The 17,906-nt window shown below is 41.9% G+C and overlaps 1 protein-coding gene across 1 annotated transcript in view; it reads left to right on the top strand.

Moving 5' to 3' along the window:
- Positions 1-3,786: 3,786 nt before the first annotated feature.
- Positions 3,787-17,906, top strand: part of GSN (gelsolin) — a 33,267-nt gene continuing 19,147 nt past the window's right edge. The window contains 5 exon segments of the mRNA XM_078150155.1: positions 3,787-4,017; positions 5,961-6,165; positions 7,996-8,150; positions 15,372-15,533; positions 16,842-16,991. Of these exon segments, the coding sequence (XP_078006281.1) occupies positions 3,889-4,017; positions 5,961-6,165; positions 7,996-8,150; positions 15,372-15,533; positions 16,842-16,991 (801 nt within the window). The 5' untranslated portion in view covers positions 3,787-3,888.

Raw genomic sequence — 17,906 nt, 5'->3', positions numbered from 1 at the left:
CTGGCATTTATTTTTCCTTTTTTAAAAATCTTTTTTAAAATAAGGAATGGCTTTATGGGAAGAAAAAGGAGAGGGGAAGGGGTGGATTTAGAAATTATACCAATGAATAAACAAAATAAATTAGTAGAATTAGAATAAAAAAATAAAATTAGAGAAAAATAAGGGATAGTTGAAGGGGCAGGCTCCTGGATAAGACTGAGGTGGTAGTGGATAGGATCAATGGCAGAAGCTGAGGGGATGAAGTTTGGAAGGAGAAGGGCCACATCTTCATCTCAGGCTGGAACAAAGGAAAAAAAGTACAGCTTAGGATAAGTCTGGGATGGAGGGATGTCAAAATGACTTCAACTGTAGAGTTGAGGAGAAGGAACTCAGGATGGATGGCCTCAATTTTTTTATAATAGAGTATTTGGCAAGGACCTTTGCTGAGAGGGAAGAGTACTACTGATAAGGTGACTTGAGGAAAGAAGAGGTTTGGGAAGATGCTGAGGGAAGTGAGATATTCAAAGCAGCACTCATTGAACTACTAAAGAACTAGAAACCAAACGGGTGTCCACTGGCTGAAAAAATTATTGGTACAAGAATAGACCATAGATATGACTGTACAGCAAGAATGACAAAAGTGTGGAGTTCAGAGAAACTTGAGAAGATGTGTATAAACTGATGCAGAGTGAAAATAAGCAGAACCAGGGAGACAATATACTGGATTACAGTGATGGAAGTACAGAGAATGAAAAATACCTCCCTACTCATGGCAAAGAGTTGGGAAGGGGTGGCTACTTGGACATGTTGTATATATTGTGAGATGGGGTGATTATTGTTGTTCAGTCATGTCCAACCCCATTTGGTGTTTTCTTGGCAAAAATACTGAAGAGGTTTGCCATTTCCTTGTCCAGCTCATTTTACAGGTGAGGAACTGAGGCTAACAAGGTTAAGTGACTTGCCTAGGGTCACATGGCTAGTAAATATCTGAGGCCAGATTTGAACTTAGGTCTTCCTGACTCCAAGTCTGGCACTTTATCCACTGTACTACCTAGCTGCTCCTCAAGAGCAGCAAGTGGTTACTGCACAGAAAATCTTGGTTTAAGTGTTTTTTTCTTTTTCAATATGTACATCTCTCCTCCCAAGGCTGTGTTACAAATACAAAAGGCATCAATAAGATGTATTTAAGATTTAGAATGCATTTAAAATTAAATTTAAATACATTTTACACTTAAAAAGTTAATTTGTTTAAAAAAATAAATGGAGGCTTTGGGGGGCATAGAAATAGCACTAGGCTTAAAAGGCAGGAGAGATCTGATTTTGCATTCTGCCTCTGCTGCTTATAGCTGTGCAACCATGGGTAAGTCACTGGACTTCTCTGAGTTTCAATTCATTCATCTTTAAAGAGAGAATTACAATACCTTTAATACCTCATTTACAAGGGTGTTTGGAAGAGCCAGTGAAATAATGTGTATAAAATGCTATATAAACATCAGTCATTATTTCATTATTACTAAGTACTTTACTTGCATATCCAGTTCTGGTGTTAAATAATGTAGGAATATAAAACCATTTAGAATGTAATCCTTGACCTCAGGGGGCTTACAATCTAGTTTGGAAGACAGGACATAGAGAGAGTTATCATGATAACTAGATTGTACTCACTATTCTTGGAGTGAGAAGACATGGGGTTTGAGCCTCTCCTCTGATAATTTCTGCTTGTGATTCTGTGCAAGTCACTGACCTTTTTGGAGCCTCAGTCTCATTATCTGCAAAACAAGGAAAAGAATGCTTGCCCTCTGTACCTTAAAACTTAATTAGATTAGGTCGTTGTGTGGAAGGAACTTTGTAGACCTTAAAGAGCTAGTGGAAATATGAACTGTTACCATTTATTACTGTTATTAATCTTAGAATATTAGAGCTGAACAGGACCTCAGAGACTATTTTATCCAACCCTTTCATTTTATAGGAAACAGACCTAAAGAGAGTGGGGTGGGAGGAATGCAGAAATAGTAAGCCTAGGTGAACTGTAGCTTAAGAGGCATCCTTGGGGTATGGATGGGAAAGAGTACAAAGAGGACTGGACTAGGAGGCAGGAGACCTAGGTTCCATTCTCAGCTCTACCATGGCCTTGTTATTGTCACCTTGGGCAAAGATGCTATCTACTGGAGTTCAAATTTCTATGTCTGTAAAATGGGTATAAGAATCCTTATCCTGACTACTTCATAGTGTTTAGACAGAGATGGAGAGGATTTTAAAGATCATTTTCAGTAGCAGGGGTTCTTGTCCTTTTCTGCATGTCATAGATCCCTCTGAGAATCTGGGTGAAGCTGATGGACTCTTTTACAGAATAAGAGTTCATTAGTTACTCTCATAATTAAGTGAAATGCTGAAATTTAGTTGGATGTTAGTGAAAATAAAGATGTATTTTTCCCCTCCCAAATCTATTAACAAAGCCCTTGAGGGTCCCCTGGAGTCCAAAGGCCCCCAGTTAAGAAACCTTGCTCTTGAGGTAGTGTTACAGTGCAAAGACCACTGGATTCAATCAGAATAATTGGGTTCATATCCTAACTCTGTTGCTTGCTACCTGTGTGATGTTGGGCAAGTCACTTTTATTTCTCTGTACTATATTGTCACCATCGGTGTCACTGTATATTTAGAGCGTTGGATTAAATGTCTCTAATGTCAATCAATCAACAAACATTTACTGAGAATTTACTCCATTTCAAGCAATGTTATCACAGTCCAATTCTCAATCCTCCTCTCCTCCTCTCTCCATTCTTTTGATAAAGGGAATGAGGTCTAGAAACATTAAATGACTTGGCTGAGGTCATACAGATAGTTTGTGGCCATAGGAGATAGTCCAACTGGGATTGATACCTTTTTTGACTGCAAATCACTTGCACTACACACTTCTTCAGATGATCGTTGACAGGAGCAAAGGCATGTGAAAGCATTTGGTAAATTGTAAAGGGCTATAAATACACATGCAGAAGATTATTATTAGAGGTTGCTAATGGAAAGACCAGTTTCTACAATTTACTTACCAGATGACTTTGGACAAATCACTTCCCCTAAGCTTCCTCAGTTTCCTCATCTGCAAAATGTGAGTAATGACATTTGTGTGCCCTACCTCGCAGTTTTGTAAAGAAAGGAAAAACAACCTTAAAGTGATATAGAAAGGTGGACAATATCATCAATGTCTGCAAAATGGAGGGAGCAATCCATGCGTTATTACCTTCACAGGGATTCTGTGAGGATACAATGTAGGTAAAGTGCATTGTAACCTAGCAATGGCTATGCGGACATGGGCTGTGTTTGTGCATGAGGTTGAGGGAAGTAAAAGGTGTAAGTGGCATTCAAGTAGAAAGAGCATGGAATTCAGAGTCAGAAGACCTGGGTTCAAATATAAACTGCCATATTCTAACTTCAGGGCCTTGGATAAACCACTTCCCCTCTTTGGGACTCAGTTTCCTTCTGGGTAAAATGAGGGATTTGGATTCAATGATTACTAAGGTTTCTTTCATCTTTAAATTCTGTGATCCTAAGGATGGGGTGATGGGTCCTGGTCTCTTTCACTGAAGAACCCTTGGAGTCCCTTCATGGGTCAATCTGAACATCTCCTTTCCTCCCCCCATCACCTCCCAGTGATTTTGCCCCATACTCCATAAAAGGCCCAGGGCTGGGATGGGAAGGCTAGATTGAGGAGGGCGCTGGGTCCAGAGCCAGGTGGCAGCTGCTTTGGGTCTGGACTCACGTGGGGAGCTGGGGCGGGTCCCCTCTGTGGATGGGCGGGCCGGGCCACCTTATATACTGGCTCTGCTGCTGGTGGGAGAAGGACGCAGCCAGCCTTCTCCCCATCTTCTCGGCTAAGCCTCTCCTCGCTGTCCTCGGAGCCTGGGCACCGACATGGCCCGCGGCTTTCTGGTGCTGGCGGCTCTGGGCTGCCTTCTGCTGCGGGCAGGCTGCGGGCATGCCGCCTTCACCCCGGGCTCATTGGTCTCCCTGCTTACAGCCACCGTGGCGCTGTCCGCGCGGGTGAGTGCCTGGCGCCGGCGTCCCCCGCTCTTCCCAGACCGCTAGAGGGGGGATGAATCTGCGCCGTCCGGGGGGGAGGGAGGCAGGGACAGAGGGAGAAGGGGGGGAGGCCGGGGCTGTGAGCTTCCTGCCCTAAACAACCCCGTTTAACTCTCTATTGTAAGTTTTTTCAGATACAACGCTAGGAAAAGGGGCATAATTAAGGTCTATAATGGAAAAACTATTCTGTTGCTTTGTAAGTATGATTTCCGGTCGCGGTTTCAAGCTGGACCCCTCTTTCCCTCCCTTTGGCTGTTATACTGGAATACTTACTAATCGACAGCATCGCCTTTGGAAGTGCTCTTCTGCCTTCTTCAGCATAACCAACTGCTCACCTGCCGCAATCTTCTTTCTTCCTGGGGGCAGAGTGAATGGGTGCATGCAAAAAGTTTTCTCTCCCTCTTGTATCCAGCGATGGGATGGACCCCGCCCCAGCAGAGCCACCGATCGATTTCGATTGATCTCGGGGCTGGCCTGTGTTTGTCCTCTGAATTTGCAAACAGGATCTGGCAGTTTTCTGCTGGGGTGTGGCTGGGTCGTTCCGAGAGGGACAGTATAGAGCTTAAAGTTCGGGATTTGTCCTGGTGGTCTGTGAAGGAGGTGGGGGGAGGGGGGCAATGCTGTGGTGGAAAACAGGCACAGTCTGGATGGTCTCTTCAAGTCCTTGTTTGTGGGGTTTGCGAAAGGCTATGCTTTAAAAATTTGCACTGGCCTATCCAGGATACCTAGATTCTGGAGAAATGACGGAGAAAAGGCAGCTGTTCTTGGGACTCGGATTTTAGAGCTGAAAAGGACCTTCAAAAACAGAGACTGTTAAGGCTGGAAGAATGTAGAATGTTAGACCCCAAAGGAAGCTTAGAATGGAGGATGTTAAAACATACAAGGACTGCGCTGAAAGGGACCTCGTTCCAACCCCCTCCTTTTACAATGAGAAAACAGCCCCAGAGATGTGAGGTGACTTATCTAGGTCCCTCAACTATTTAGTAGCAGAGCTGTGTCTAGAACCTAGGTCTCTTCACTCCTATTCCAATGCTCTTTAAAATATCATGATGCATTTGGGGCCAAACTTCAGAATTTCTGTTTGTCTTTAAAAAGCTCCAGCAAAAAGGAAGAAGGGAAATCTCATTCAATTATAAGTTCTATCTCCTAAATATTTAGGAAAGTAAATCAGAGGCCCCAGAGCAAAGGGGAGAGTGATGGTGGGTCCCCTAGCTGAAGGCGCTGGGTTTTAACTGCCACTTAATTCAATTTTCTGCCTTTGTGCCTCATTGCTGCCTTAAGAGTTCAGAATTCAAGCAAACAGGAGTTGCTTGGCATCAGAAGAGGAAAACTGGGAAAGTCAGTGGAGGATCAAGAAGGAAGGAAAATGCAGGAAGGATTCTGAAAGAGAGAGGTCAAAAAGGTCCTCAAAAAGGTCGAGACAGGATTCTGGGAGCCTTCCATGTTGGAGAGTGGGGTAGAGAATGATATGAATCAAAAAATTAAAATTTGAGCTGGATAGGGTCTTAGAACTAGAATATTAGAACACAGATCAGAGAATGTAAAGGGATACTAGCCCCCTCCTCATTTTACTGATGAGGAAATTGAGGCCCAGAAAAGAGGAAGTCACTTGTACAAAACTGGTTAGTGGCAGAGTCAGGGAGAGAGTCCACATCTCCTCATTCCCAGTATTCTTTGTAGAAATGCGCTACAGAAATCCCACATCTTCCTAGGATAATGGTTACAGACTGCAAAAGATTAGATGTTTCTCTTTGAGTCCTTTTTGAGATCTTAGTTTTCCACTGTAGGAGACCATTCTATCTTCATTTGAAATTGGTTCTGGTCCTGGAACTTGAGGACTTTTTCTGAATTTACCCCTTTGTAATACTTCTTCATTAACTCTCTTCATCCTTTTCTTTCCCCAGCCTGTCAGCATGGTGGTGGAACATGCAGAGTTCCTGAAGGCAGGGAAGGAGCCTGGCCTGCAGATCTGGAGGGTGGAGCAGTTTGATTTAGTACCAGTACCCAAGAACCTGTATGGGGACTTCTTCACTGGTGATGCATATTTAATCCTGAACACCATCAAACGCAGAGATGGATCCCTGCAGTATGACCTCCACTTCTGGCTGGGTAAGATGCTGGCCTTCCCTGAACCCTTCCACCTCTCCTCCTCTCCCCCCATCCCTGAGCTGAGCACCTAGTGTGCAGAGAGGGACTGAATGACCAGAGGTTGTCAAGGATAACATTGGAGGAGGATTTCTATGTGGGCTAGAGATTCAGATTAAAAACCTCTAAAGTGTTTGACAACCCTAACATTCTAACAACAACATTCTATGTTCTAAATAACTTAATCTTCTATGTTTTAACATTCATTTTACAGTCCCTTTCATTTCTGATGTCAAAACCTATCCAATTTTAAAATGCTTCTAGGGGAGCAGTAAAAATAAGACGCAGAATAAATCTCCCTCCCAGTCTTTAGTGTGAGTGCCATCGACAGGAAATTCTGGCACCTTTATCAGAGGCAAAGTCTCATTATCATTAATAATTCACTATAGTAATTAGAGTGGTAATCAGTATATAGAGAAGGAAGGGCACAGGTGGTGATGAAGCTCAGAACCTGTGACCTGGGGAACAGCCAGGCCAGAGAATTGTGTGCTAGCGAAATTAGCACAGAGACCTTTAAAGAGATTATTCCATAACAATCACTCAATCAATAAACATCTGTTAAATAAAACTGATACGTAGACATGACCACTTTGAGTCCAGAGTATGGGATGCTAGGGAACTAGCATCTGTCATCTTCTGAACCCAAATTTGTTGTGTTGTAGTCTTAGGGACCTCTCGGGCCCTGTTAGAAGATTGGAGTTTGAATCCCAGCTTTGACCCTTATCACCTCTATGACCACTCTCCTCTCTGAGCCTCTATTTCCCCATCTCTGAAATTGGGATATTCATCCCTCCCTGGCCATTTTCCAGGGTCTTAGTGACTAATCAATCAATTAATCAATCAATACACACTTATTGCTGGGAATATAAACACAAAGAATGAATCAATCCCTACTGACAAGGAGCTTACATTCTAATGTGATTCAAATAGAGGCTCCAAGGAGGTGAGCAAGGGGTAGCATAGTGTAGTGAAGAGCTGACCCTGGTCCAGGAGACCCGGGTTCAAGTCCCACCTTTGACACCTGTGTGACCTTCGGCTATAATTGTAGCTAGTATTTATATATAGCACTTTAAAATTTACAAAGAACTTTACAAATAGTAACTCATTTTATCCTCATGACAACCCTGGGACCTGGGTACTGTTTTTAATCCTAATTTTACAGATGAGGAAACTAAGGCAGACAGAGGGTAAATGAGTTGTCTGGGTCACATAGCTTATAAGAACTCAGGTCTCCCAGATTCCAGGTCCAGAGCTCTATCCAATTCATCACCTAGCTGTCTGTCACTTAACTTCCCTGAACCTCAGTTTCCTCATCTGTAAAATGAGGGGTTTGGACCAGATAGCCTTTTTGGTGCTCCAGCTCTATACCTATAAATCACTGGGAAGGCATTTTTGCATGGCATACAGCACTCCACAAATGTAAGAGATCTCTGTCTTCCCATATACGTCAGCTCATTGTCAAGGAACAGTGTTTCCGGGACCTCGGAAGCTTTGGCATGAGTATCCTAGTGGGAATAACTGGAAGAGATTATAATAGTCATTCAGGTCCACCCTCTCCTTTTACAGGCAAGGAAATTGAGGCCCAGAGAGGTGAGGTTGGAATAGATCATTTCAAAGATTTCATGTGTTATGGTTCTTTCCCGATTCCTGCAATTTGAATAGTGGCCAGCATACAGTAGGCACTTAATAAATGTTTGTTGATGGCTGATTGATTCTAGAAGGGGCAGTGATTGACTCAACATTACAGCTAGTTTATGCAAAGCTAATAATAACTGTGCTTCTCCCCCTTCCCAGGGAATGAATGTACTCAGGATGAGAGTGGTGCTGCGGCCATTTTCACTGTACAGATGGATGACTACCTGAATGGAAAAGCAATTCAGCACCGGGAGGTCCAGGGCTATGAGTCTTCAACCTTCCAAGGCTACTTCAAATCTGGTATCAAGTACAAGGTATGCATTGCTCAGGATTAGAAACATCCTATTCCCAACTGCCAGAATTACTTGCCAGTAATTAGTAGACATTTTCCTTATCAGGAAAATGAGGAAGTGGATAACATAATTTCTCAAGTCCCTTGAAGCTTCAATAATCTGTGTTCTATGGTCCAATCTTGCTCTAACATTCTAGGATTTAGGGTGCCTATGGCTCCATCCCCCAGCAGATATTGTCAGGGAAAGGAGAAAGTGGAAATGGGCTTTCCCAGGTCATAGATAATTGTTGCCTGTTTCTGCCTGGGGGTTTGAGAGAAACTTAGCCTTGCATAAACTTGGTCTTGGCCAAGGGGAGGTCTGGCTCAGGGCCGGTGAGCTGTTAAATATGAGCAAACCACTTTTAGTGTCTCTGAGGGGAACCTGACCCTGATTCTGATTCATTTACACGTTATTTCTCAAGATCTCACTCACAAAGAGTTTCTTGTTACCCAAGAGCCCCTGGAGAACCTCTGATTTTAGATGAATCTTCTCCTTAGCAACAGGCAACTGTGTTGTGTTCTTATTTCTTTTAAAAGAAAGAAACTTGAACTGAACTTGACCCAGGGTCTGGGTCTCCCAGGCTGCAGACTGATCCTTCCTTTGGCTTAGCTCATTCCCACAGCTGGGATTGAATAACCCTCCTGAATGGGACCAGAGGCCTGGATTTTTCATTATGTGGAAGGGGTGGGGGTGGTGGAGACTGAGGGTGTAGTGGGAATAGCGCTGGCCTAAGAATCTGGAAGCCAGAGTTTCCAGCACTGAGATAACTTTAGATAAATGACTTCACCGCAGTCAGCATCATCTGACAAATGAGGATAATCATCCCTGCCTTGCCTACCTTAAAGGGCTTTTGTGAGGATCAGATGTGACGATGGATAGGAAAGGCCTCAAAACTTCTAAAGAAACAAGGGATTATTATATGGGTGATCACAAAGGATTGGGTGTGTTTTCCCATGATGCTTCTGGGAGGGGCAGAGCATTGGGAAATTGGCATAAAAGTCTCATTGTACTTTACAGATAGGAATTCATAGGCATGAGACTTGAACTTGGATCTTGGCTCTGTGACTTCCTAGCTTTATAATCTTGTTCAAATTACTTCCCTTCCCTGGGCCTGATTCCTGATTTGTAAAATGGCAAGTTTTGGCCTAGGTGAGTGGTGTTAAATAGAAATGGATCACTGTGGACCACACAGTGCCTTCAAAAACCACAAATTAACATTTTCTACATTGAATTGCAATTTCATTTATGCTGTTGAACACTTCCCAATTACATTTTAATCTGGTTCTGGCCATCCTATGGGCAGCAAGTTTGATACTTCTGATGTAGATAATACTTTCCAACTTCAACATGCTATGAATCTGGAAACGATGTTATATGAAAATAAATAGGGGATTCCATATTATATCATCAAAGAGAAATAACATTTATCAATACATAACATGATATTTTATTTATTATAATTTGTTTTTTATAATATGCTATTTATTAGAATTAACCTAAGATTAAGACATGTTTGTCAAATATTAACGGGTTGAAGAAAGCGAGCATATTTAGCCTAGAGAAGGAAAGAGTTAGAGGAGATATGATCATGGTATTTACAAGTCTGAAAAGGTACCATGTAGAAGGGGAAGCAGATTTGTTCATGTTGGCTCCAGAGGGCAGAATCCATTTCAACAAACATTTATTAAACATCTGCTATGCACTAGGCACTAGAAGTACAAAAGTATTTGAAATCAAATAGAATCTCAAAAGTTGAAAGTATCTGAGACCAATTAATCCATTGTCTACCTGGGCAGTAATTTCCTCTACCACATACATGTCAAGCAGTCAGTTATCCAGTTTCTGCTTAAAGACATTGAATGAAGGAATATCTCTAGTCCCAAACTACAGTGGCATAATTGGAATCCAAAAGGGAGAGTGAAAATCTGGAGATAACATAGTAGAAAAGGCAGTGAACTGGAAATCAGGAGATCTGAGGTAGTCAAGAAAGAAGCTAGCTGTGTGACCTTTAGGTAAGTCACTCAATTGTGGGCTTTAGTGTCCAGAGCTGTCAAATGAGGAGAATAATAGCTAATCAAATTACCTGTCATCATAATAGATCGAGGCAGGGTGGCACAACAGAACGATGCTGGGTTTCTAATCCTGGATCTTCTACTTACTCCCTATGTTACTTTGGACAAGTCACTTAACCTTTATAGGCCTTGATTTCACATCTTCAAAATGAAGGGTTTGGACTAGATGAGCTTTGAAGTCCTTTCTTGCTCTAAATATAAGAACCTAGATATGAAAAAAATTCTAGATATTATTAATTATATGAGGAGTTTGAACTAGATCAACCCTAATGTCTCTTCTGGGCCTATGATCAGAGGAGAGGGCCGGGGAATGATTATCAAGGAATGGACCTAAACTTTGGTAGTTAATAAGGCCCTAAGGATTTGAAAGGAAATGGTCTGGGGTTTTTTTTTAGTCTTTTTTTTTAAATGAAAAAATAATTGTTATACTTTAACGTTTTAGCTACCAAACACTTCACATACATTCTATACATACTTGTGAGGCTGGATAGTATGTTATCATTACCATTTTATAGATGAAGAAACTGAGGTTCACAGAAGTGGAAGTGACTTGCCCCAAGTTACGTAGCTGGTTAGCATTATAGCTAAGACTTCTGATCTTCTGGCCGCAATTTCTATACTCTTTCTCCTGCACCTAGAGGGATGCAGTGGTCAAAAATGGAGCTGTATTTTCTGCTATTTGCAAGCCTTCTTAAGTCACTTAGTTCTCCTAGCAATAGTAGGAAAAGGCACCAGGCTGGATTCCTTCATAAATTATAGATCCTGAAGGAGCAGAGCATTATGCAAGACTTGATGCAAGACTTGCCTCTCTGAAAGGCTCCACAGAGCTGCATATAAACAGAAGGGAGGCAATTGTGTCCTGGGCTGGGCTACAGGGAGAGATAGGGAAAGATGCCTTTAAGCCACTTAGAAACAGAATCATAGGGATCTAGAGTTGCCAAGAAACGTTTTATTGTCTCCAAGTCGCCTATAGGATAAAGCTTGACTTTTAAGGCCCTTGCCAGGCTCACAAGCTGGCTCCAACCTACTGTTCCAGACTAATTTTACCTTGCCCTTCTCATGCATTTGGTTCCAGCCAAGCTGGTCTTACTGGCTGGTCCCTGAAATCAACATGTTGTTTCTTGCCTTGGTGCATTGGATTGGGGGAAGCAGTGCCCATGATGCACTCCTTTATCACCTCTGCATTTTGGAATTAATCTCTTCCTTCAAGAGCTCAGCTCATCACCTCTTCCATACAATCTTCATCTAATTCTCTCTCTCTCCCAAATGATCTCTCTCCTTCCATATTCTTAGAACAAATTTTCTGGATCTCTCCTTTGTACCCATCACAGATTACTTTTTAATTATATTTATCTGTGTACATGTCATATTCCTGCTCAATGGAATGTGAACTCCTTGAGATCATGAATTATTTTTTCCTCTTTTCTCTCTAGTACTTAGCACTATATTTTGCACATCGTTTATAATTTAATAACCTCCTGTTCAACAAATGCCTGCAGACCTGAGAGGGACCTTAGAACATAAGAGTGTTAGAACTGGAAGGGAACTTGGAATGTAAGGTGATAGAACATAGAAAATCAAATGTTAGAGTGGAAAGGAACCTTGCTTGGTATATAGAATATTAGAGTTTGAGAGATCCTAAGAATTCCTCTAGTCTAATACCCTCATTTTGCAGAAGAGGAAACTGAAGCCTAGTTATCAATAAAGAAGTTTTTATTAATCATTTATGATGTACCAGGCACTGTGCTAAGGGCTAGAGATAGAAAGAAAAAGCAAAACCAGAGTTTTTCCTCAAGGATCTTACATTCTAATGAAGGAGACAATGTAAATATAAATAGATACATTCAGGATACATGCAGAGTAGATGCAAGGTAACCTTAGAGGGGAAGGGACTAGCACTTGACAAGGGTGGGGATGCCTCTTAGCGGAAGTGGCTCTTCAGCTGAGTTTTAAAGGAAGCCATGGATTCTGTGAGTTGGAAGTCAGGAGAGGGAGCATTCCAGGTATGGGGGACAGTCAGTATAAAGAAAGGGAGTTAGGAAATGGAGTGTTGTGTGTGAGAAATAGCAAGTCGACCAGACTGGCTGGACCGCAGAGTATGTAGAGGGGAATGATGTGTTAAAATAATAGAAAGCTAGGAAGGAGTCAGGTTGCAAAGAGCTTTAAATGACAAACAGAAAAGTTTTATTTCATCTATATTTAATACAGAGGTAATATCATGGGAATTTATTGAGGAGAGAGTGTAACATAGTTAGAAAATTAATTATGAAGCTGTGTGTAGTATAGATTGGAATAGGGAGAGAATTGAAGCAAGGAGTCCAATTGGAAAATTATTGTGGTAGTCCAGGCAAGACGTTATGAGGGTGTGGACTAAGGTTGTAGCTGTGTGGGTGATGAAGGGATACATGCAAGAGATATTGTAGAAACAGTTGGATAAATAGTTCTGGGAATCATTTACATAGAGATAATTATATCCATTGGAAGCTGATGAGATCACTAAGAGAGAGTACAGAGAAAAGAAGGACACCTACAGTCAGTGGGTGTGACATAGATGAAGATCTATGAAGACTGTGAAGGAACAATCGGGTGGAGGGAGAATCAAGAAAGAGTCGAGTCTTGAAAATCCAGAGAGTATCCAAGAGGAAAGAACAATAGTCTCAAATGTGGAAGAGAGGTTTTTGTTTTTTAAGGATAAAGATTAAAAAAACCCCCATTAGATTGGGCAATTGAGATTATTGGTAACTTTGAAGAGAGAACAGTTTCAATTGAATGATAAAGTTGGATGCCAGATTGCAGAGAGTTTAGAAGAGAGTGAGGGGAGAGGAAGTGGAGTCACCAAATGTAGATGAGTTGAACTCCATTTTTCAGGAGTTTAGCTGAGAAGAGAAGGAAAGATAAAGAGTGATAGCTGGTAGTCATGGCAGGCAATAATGAGCTTTTTTAAGGACAGGAAAAACATGGGAATGTTTGTGGGCAGCAAGGAAGAAACCAATGGATTGGGAGAGACTGATGATTAGTTAACGGGGATCATAGGGGGTGGCAACCTACTGGGGAAGATGGAAAGGAATGGGATCACAGGTACATGTAGAGGAGTTGGCCTTGGCAAGTAGAAGGACCATCTTCTTATCAGAGAATGAAGGAGAGAGTGAAGAGATGTAAGATATTAGAGAGATGTAAGATGAGGAAGAACAAAAGGGAGCTCTCACTGAATGTTTTCAATTTTTAAAGTGAAGTATGAGATGTGGTCCTTAGCTGAGGGGATTGGGAAAGGAGATACTATGGGAGGATTGAGGAGAGAAAAGAAGATTGGTAACAGCAGCTCTGGTGAGCAAGATTCATTTGGGGAAGAGTAGTAAGATTGCCTCATGGCAGTTGATATTAGCTAACATTTTTGCAGTGGGCCTACTCAGAACGATTTTGTAATTTCCTGCAGTTCTGTTCAGTAGCATATGAGCAAGAACAAAGGAGGTGGATAGTGGGAGTAATCTAAGGTTTTGGTTTGGCCAGGTGTGATCAATGACAGATAGGACGAGGAAACAAGGCATTCAATAGTAAAAGTTAGTGAGGCATTGAACTGGTTCACTAAGGGAAGAGAAGAGAAGAGAATGTGATCAGAGAAGGGATTATGACCTAGGATACTACTGAGGAACGGAGGGATTGGAGATTGTGGAAAGAATGAAAAGTAGGTTTAGGAGGAGTAAAAAAAGAAGCGGCAAAAAGATAAAATACTGTGTTGGCATGATAGAAATTTGGATCTAACCCCCCTTTCCCCTCCAGTGGCTCCTGACTACAAATCAGGATCAAATCCAAAGTCCTCTGATGATATTGAAAATCTGTCACCAGATAATTCTAGCTATCTATTCTTCCGGGCTGATGACACATTACTCCCCTTCACACACACTGTGTTCTACTTACTTTCTTCTGTATATGACATTCAATGTCCTGGCCTTAAGTCTTTGCACAAACTGTTCCCCATAATTTCTCTCTTCATCTCTATTCTTAGAACTCTTTGTTCCCTTCAGTTTAAATCCCATATTCTTCAAGTCTTTCCAGATTCCCCCTGTTAAGTATTGTTCCAGTCACCTTATCATTTTATATGTATACGTATGTGTGTGTGTGTGTATGTACATATATCTTGTATTCACCTGTCTATGAACATGTAGTATCCCTTCATTAGAACGTAAACTCCTTGAGGACAATGCTTGTCTCATTTTTGTCGTTTGAATGTCATATACAGAAGAAAGTAAGTAGAACACTGTGTGTGTGAAGGGGAGTAATGTGTCATCGGCCCAGAAGAATAGATAGCTAGAATTATATGGTGAAGGACTTTCAATATCATCAGAGGAGTTTGGATTTGATCCTGATTTGTAATCAGGAGCCACTGGAGGGGAAAGGGGGGTTAGCACATACAATATAACTGATTGAGTAAATAGAAGAGCTTCAGGTTCAACCCTGGTCCTCTGACTCCAAATTGAGCAGCATTTTATTCACCATATTATATGGATATATAGGATTTATTAGTAGCAATACAAATCACAACAGTATTAACAGTTCCAATAACTTAAGTTTATAGAGCATTTTGTTTGCAACCTTATGAAGGAAACAGTGTGAGGATTAGTATCTTCACTTTACAGATGAGGAAACTAAGGCTCAGAATGGTTAAGTGAATGGCCAAATGTCAATTGCAGTTAATGATAGCAGAGCTGGAATCCAAACTCAGGTCCTTGGAATTTAAATCTAGTGCCCTTTCTATTATATTATGCTCCCTTCTTTCCTTCTTTCTTTCCTTCCTTCTTTTCTTCCTTCCCCTTCTCCCCCTCTATTTTCCTCACACCCCAAAAATCCCATGAAGTAATTAGTATTATTATCCTCATTTTATAAGTGAGGAAACTAAGGCTTAATGAGTTTAAATGACTTACCCGAGGCTGCATAATTAGTAAGTGTGGTGAGGCAGATGGGTTGCATTTCCAACATTTCATAATGGATGCAAGGAGAATTCTTAAGGAAAAATTTTGGTGTAAAAAATCCAGGGGAGGCAGCAGACTCTTCTGTTCAGTTCCCCTTAGCCTTCTATATTTCTCCCTGCTAACCCTAGAAGTAATGCTCCTCATGCTTCCCTTCTACCTTACAGAAAGGCGGTGTGGCCTCTGGCTTCAAGCACGTGGTACCCAACGAGGTAGTTGTGCAGAGACTGTTACAGGTCAAAGGACGCCGAGTGGTCCGGGCCACAGAGGTTCCTGTTTCATGGGATAGCTTCAACAAGGGCGACTGCTTCATCCTTGACTTGGGGAATGTAAGTGTCCTCCCCAGCCCTCTCTGCCTCCCTCTATCACCATCACTTGTTGAGTCCTTTCCATAGGCACCTGTATTTTGCAGCACAAGTGCCATGTGCTCTCAGCTAGCTTTTTCTAATGGCCTTGTCACCCTAGAACTTGGCCTTATTACAGATGAGTGGGACACAACCATGTCCTCACCCACCTGTGTAAGTACATGTGCAGAGAGCCAGACACATTCACATCAGTATAAGCGTGAGCATGCCTGCAAACCGCCAGGCCCATGCACACCCAGGAACATGGACATGCATACAGAAAAACATATGCACTGGTCTGTCTAGCATCATCATTACCATCGTCATTACTACTTAGGCTAGATATGTGATTTCATTGGCATGAGGAATTCCCAATGAGAAAATCTCCCCTCTATGAATGTAGATCAACATAGAAAACACATGCTTAGACCTGCGTAAATTACATGGACATTCATACATACACTCACATGCCAACCTATACCCATTATGTGCATATACATACACAAAGATGTATAATATCCCTCTTATACATGCACACAAATTTGGACCCAGATGTATGCCTATTATATCTTTTTTGTATTTAATTTTTATTTTGTTTTGTTTCTCAATTACATGTAAACAAAAATTTTTTAACATACTCTTTTTTAAAATTTTGGCTTCCAAATTCTCCATCTCCCTCCCTCTCCTGGTCCCCCTCCTTGAGAAAGCAAGCAATTTGATACAGATTCTACATGTGTAGTCATGCAAAACATTTCCACATTAGTCATGTTGCAAAAGAAACCATAGGCCATAAACAAAAACAAACAATAAAGAATTTTTAAAAGTATGCTCTAATCTGCATTCAGACTCCATCAGTTCTTTCTCTGGAGATGGATAACATTTTTCGTCATAAGTCCTTTGGAATTGTCTTGGATCTTTGTATTGCTGATAATTGCTAAGTCATTCACAGTTGACCGTTGTACATTGTTGCTGTTACTGTGTACAATGTTCTCCTGGTTCTGCTCATTTTACTTTGTATCAGTTCACGTAAGTCTTCCTAGATTTTTCTGAAAGTGCCTATTATATCTTCATGCAGACAGATATAATATGTGCTTCTGCTTGCACAATATAGGGATGTGCCTAGATATGTGAATGCATGCACCTCTTTGTGTATGTTCACACATAACTTGTTTTGCTTTTGTTTCTTGCTCTTGAGACAGTGGAGAGAAGGTTGGCATAACTAACTTCTCCTGCTCCTATCCCTGGGTTTGGGGAATCTGACTGTGAGGCATATGTTTGGTCTGTGTCTTGCAGGACATCTACCAGTGGTGTGGCACTAGCAGCAACAATTTTGAGCGACTCAAGGCCACCCAGGTGTCCAAGGGCATCCGAGACAATGAGCGGAATGGCCGGGCCAAGGTGCAAGTTTTGGAGGAGGGAGCTGAGCCTGAAAGGATGCTCCAGGTGAGCCTCCCTTCTTGTTATTTGAGCCATGGTGAGGCAGGTGTTGTGACTCTACCCTTGAGGGGCTGGGGACGGTTGGTTTAACGTTGCCTTTTAGCTTATGTCCCTGTGAAAGCTATCATTGTCGAGGAACCAAAATTCCCAGGGACTATCTCTATTAGGCATTTTGACTTCTTTCTATAGTTTCTCCCAAAGGTGTGAAGTGTTTTTAGGACAACTAACTAGAAACACACCTATGTTTTGGTACATGCTGAACTGTGGGCCTCACCTTTTGGGTGTACTGCTCTGTGGGGACATCAGTTAGATGTCCTGCCTAGTAGGGTGGGACAAGCTCCCTAAAGTGATTCCTTTCCCAAGAAGACCAGGCCTTGGGGCTGTGTCTGGGGCCTTAGGGCCTTGTTGCTTCTTCCCTCTAGTAAAGGCAAGACCAGTGTGTCAGAGCCCTGTAAAGCATATACCCAATGGCCCCTTGTTGTGCCTGGCTTTATTGTCTAATGTTCAAACAGAAAAAAATCCAGAGATGTGGCTGCTTGTGATTATCCTGTGATCCAGCCCCTGCTAGCAAGGGGAGGGACCAGGATCACCATGGAGAAAGGAGGCTTTGGGGGAAAAAATCCCACAGAATTTCAGAGTTGGCAAGCTCCTCAGAGGATTATCCCTGACACATGATCTCCTAGCTTCCTTTTGAAATCCTTTGGCAATATCAAACTCCCAACCTTCTAAGCCCCATCTGCTATGGGGTGGCTCTGATTGTTAAGAACTTTTCCCTTATATCTCCCTTCTTCTTTGTAATCTTTTTGTTTTCTTTTCTTTTGGCCAGGCAGTGGGGTTAAGTGACTTGCCCAGGGTCACACAGCTAGTAAGTGTTATGCGTCTGAGGCTGGATTTGAACTCAGGTCCTCCTGAATCCAGGGC

Source organism: Phascolarctos cinereus, unplaced genomic scaffold (genome assembly GCF_003287225.1).
Source record: "Phascolarctos cinereus isolate Bilbo 61053 unplaced genomic scaffold, phaCin_HiC Scaffold_2;HRSCAF=192, whole genome shotgun sequence".
Classification (NCBI taxonomy): domain Eukaryota; kingdom Metazoa; phylum Chordata; class Mammalia; order Diprotodontia; family Phascolarctidae; genus Phascolarctos; species Phascolarctos cinereus.
This window is presented reverse-complemented; position numbering and strand designations above follow the sequence as displayed.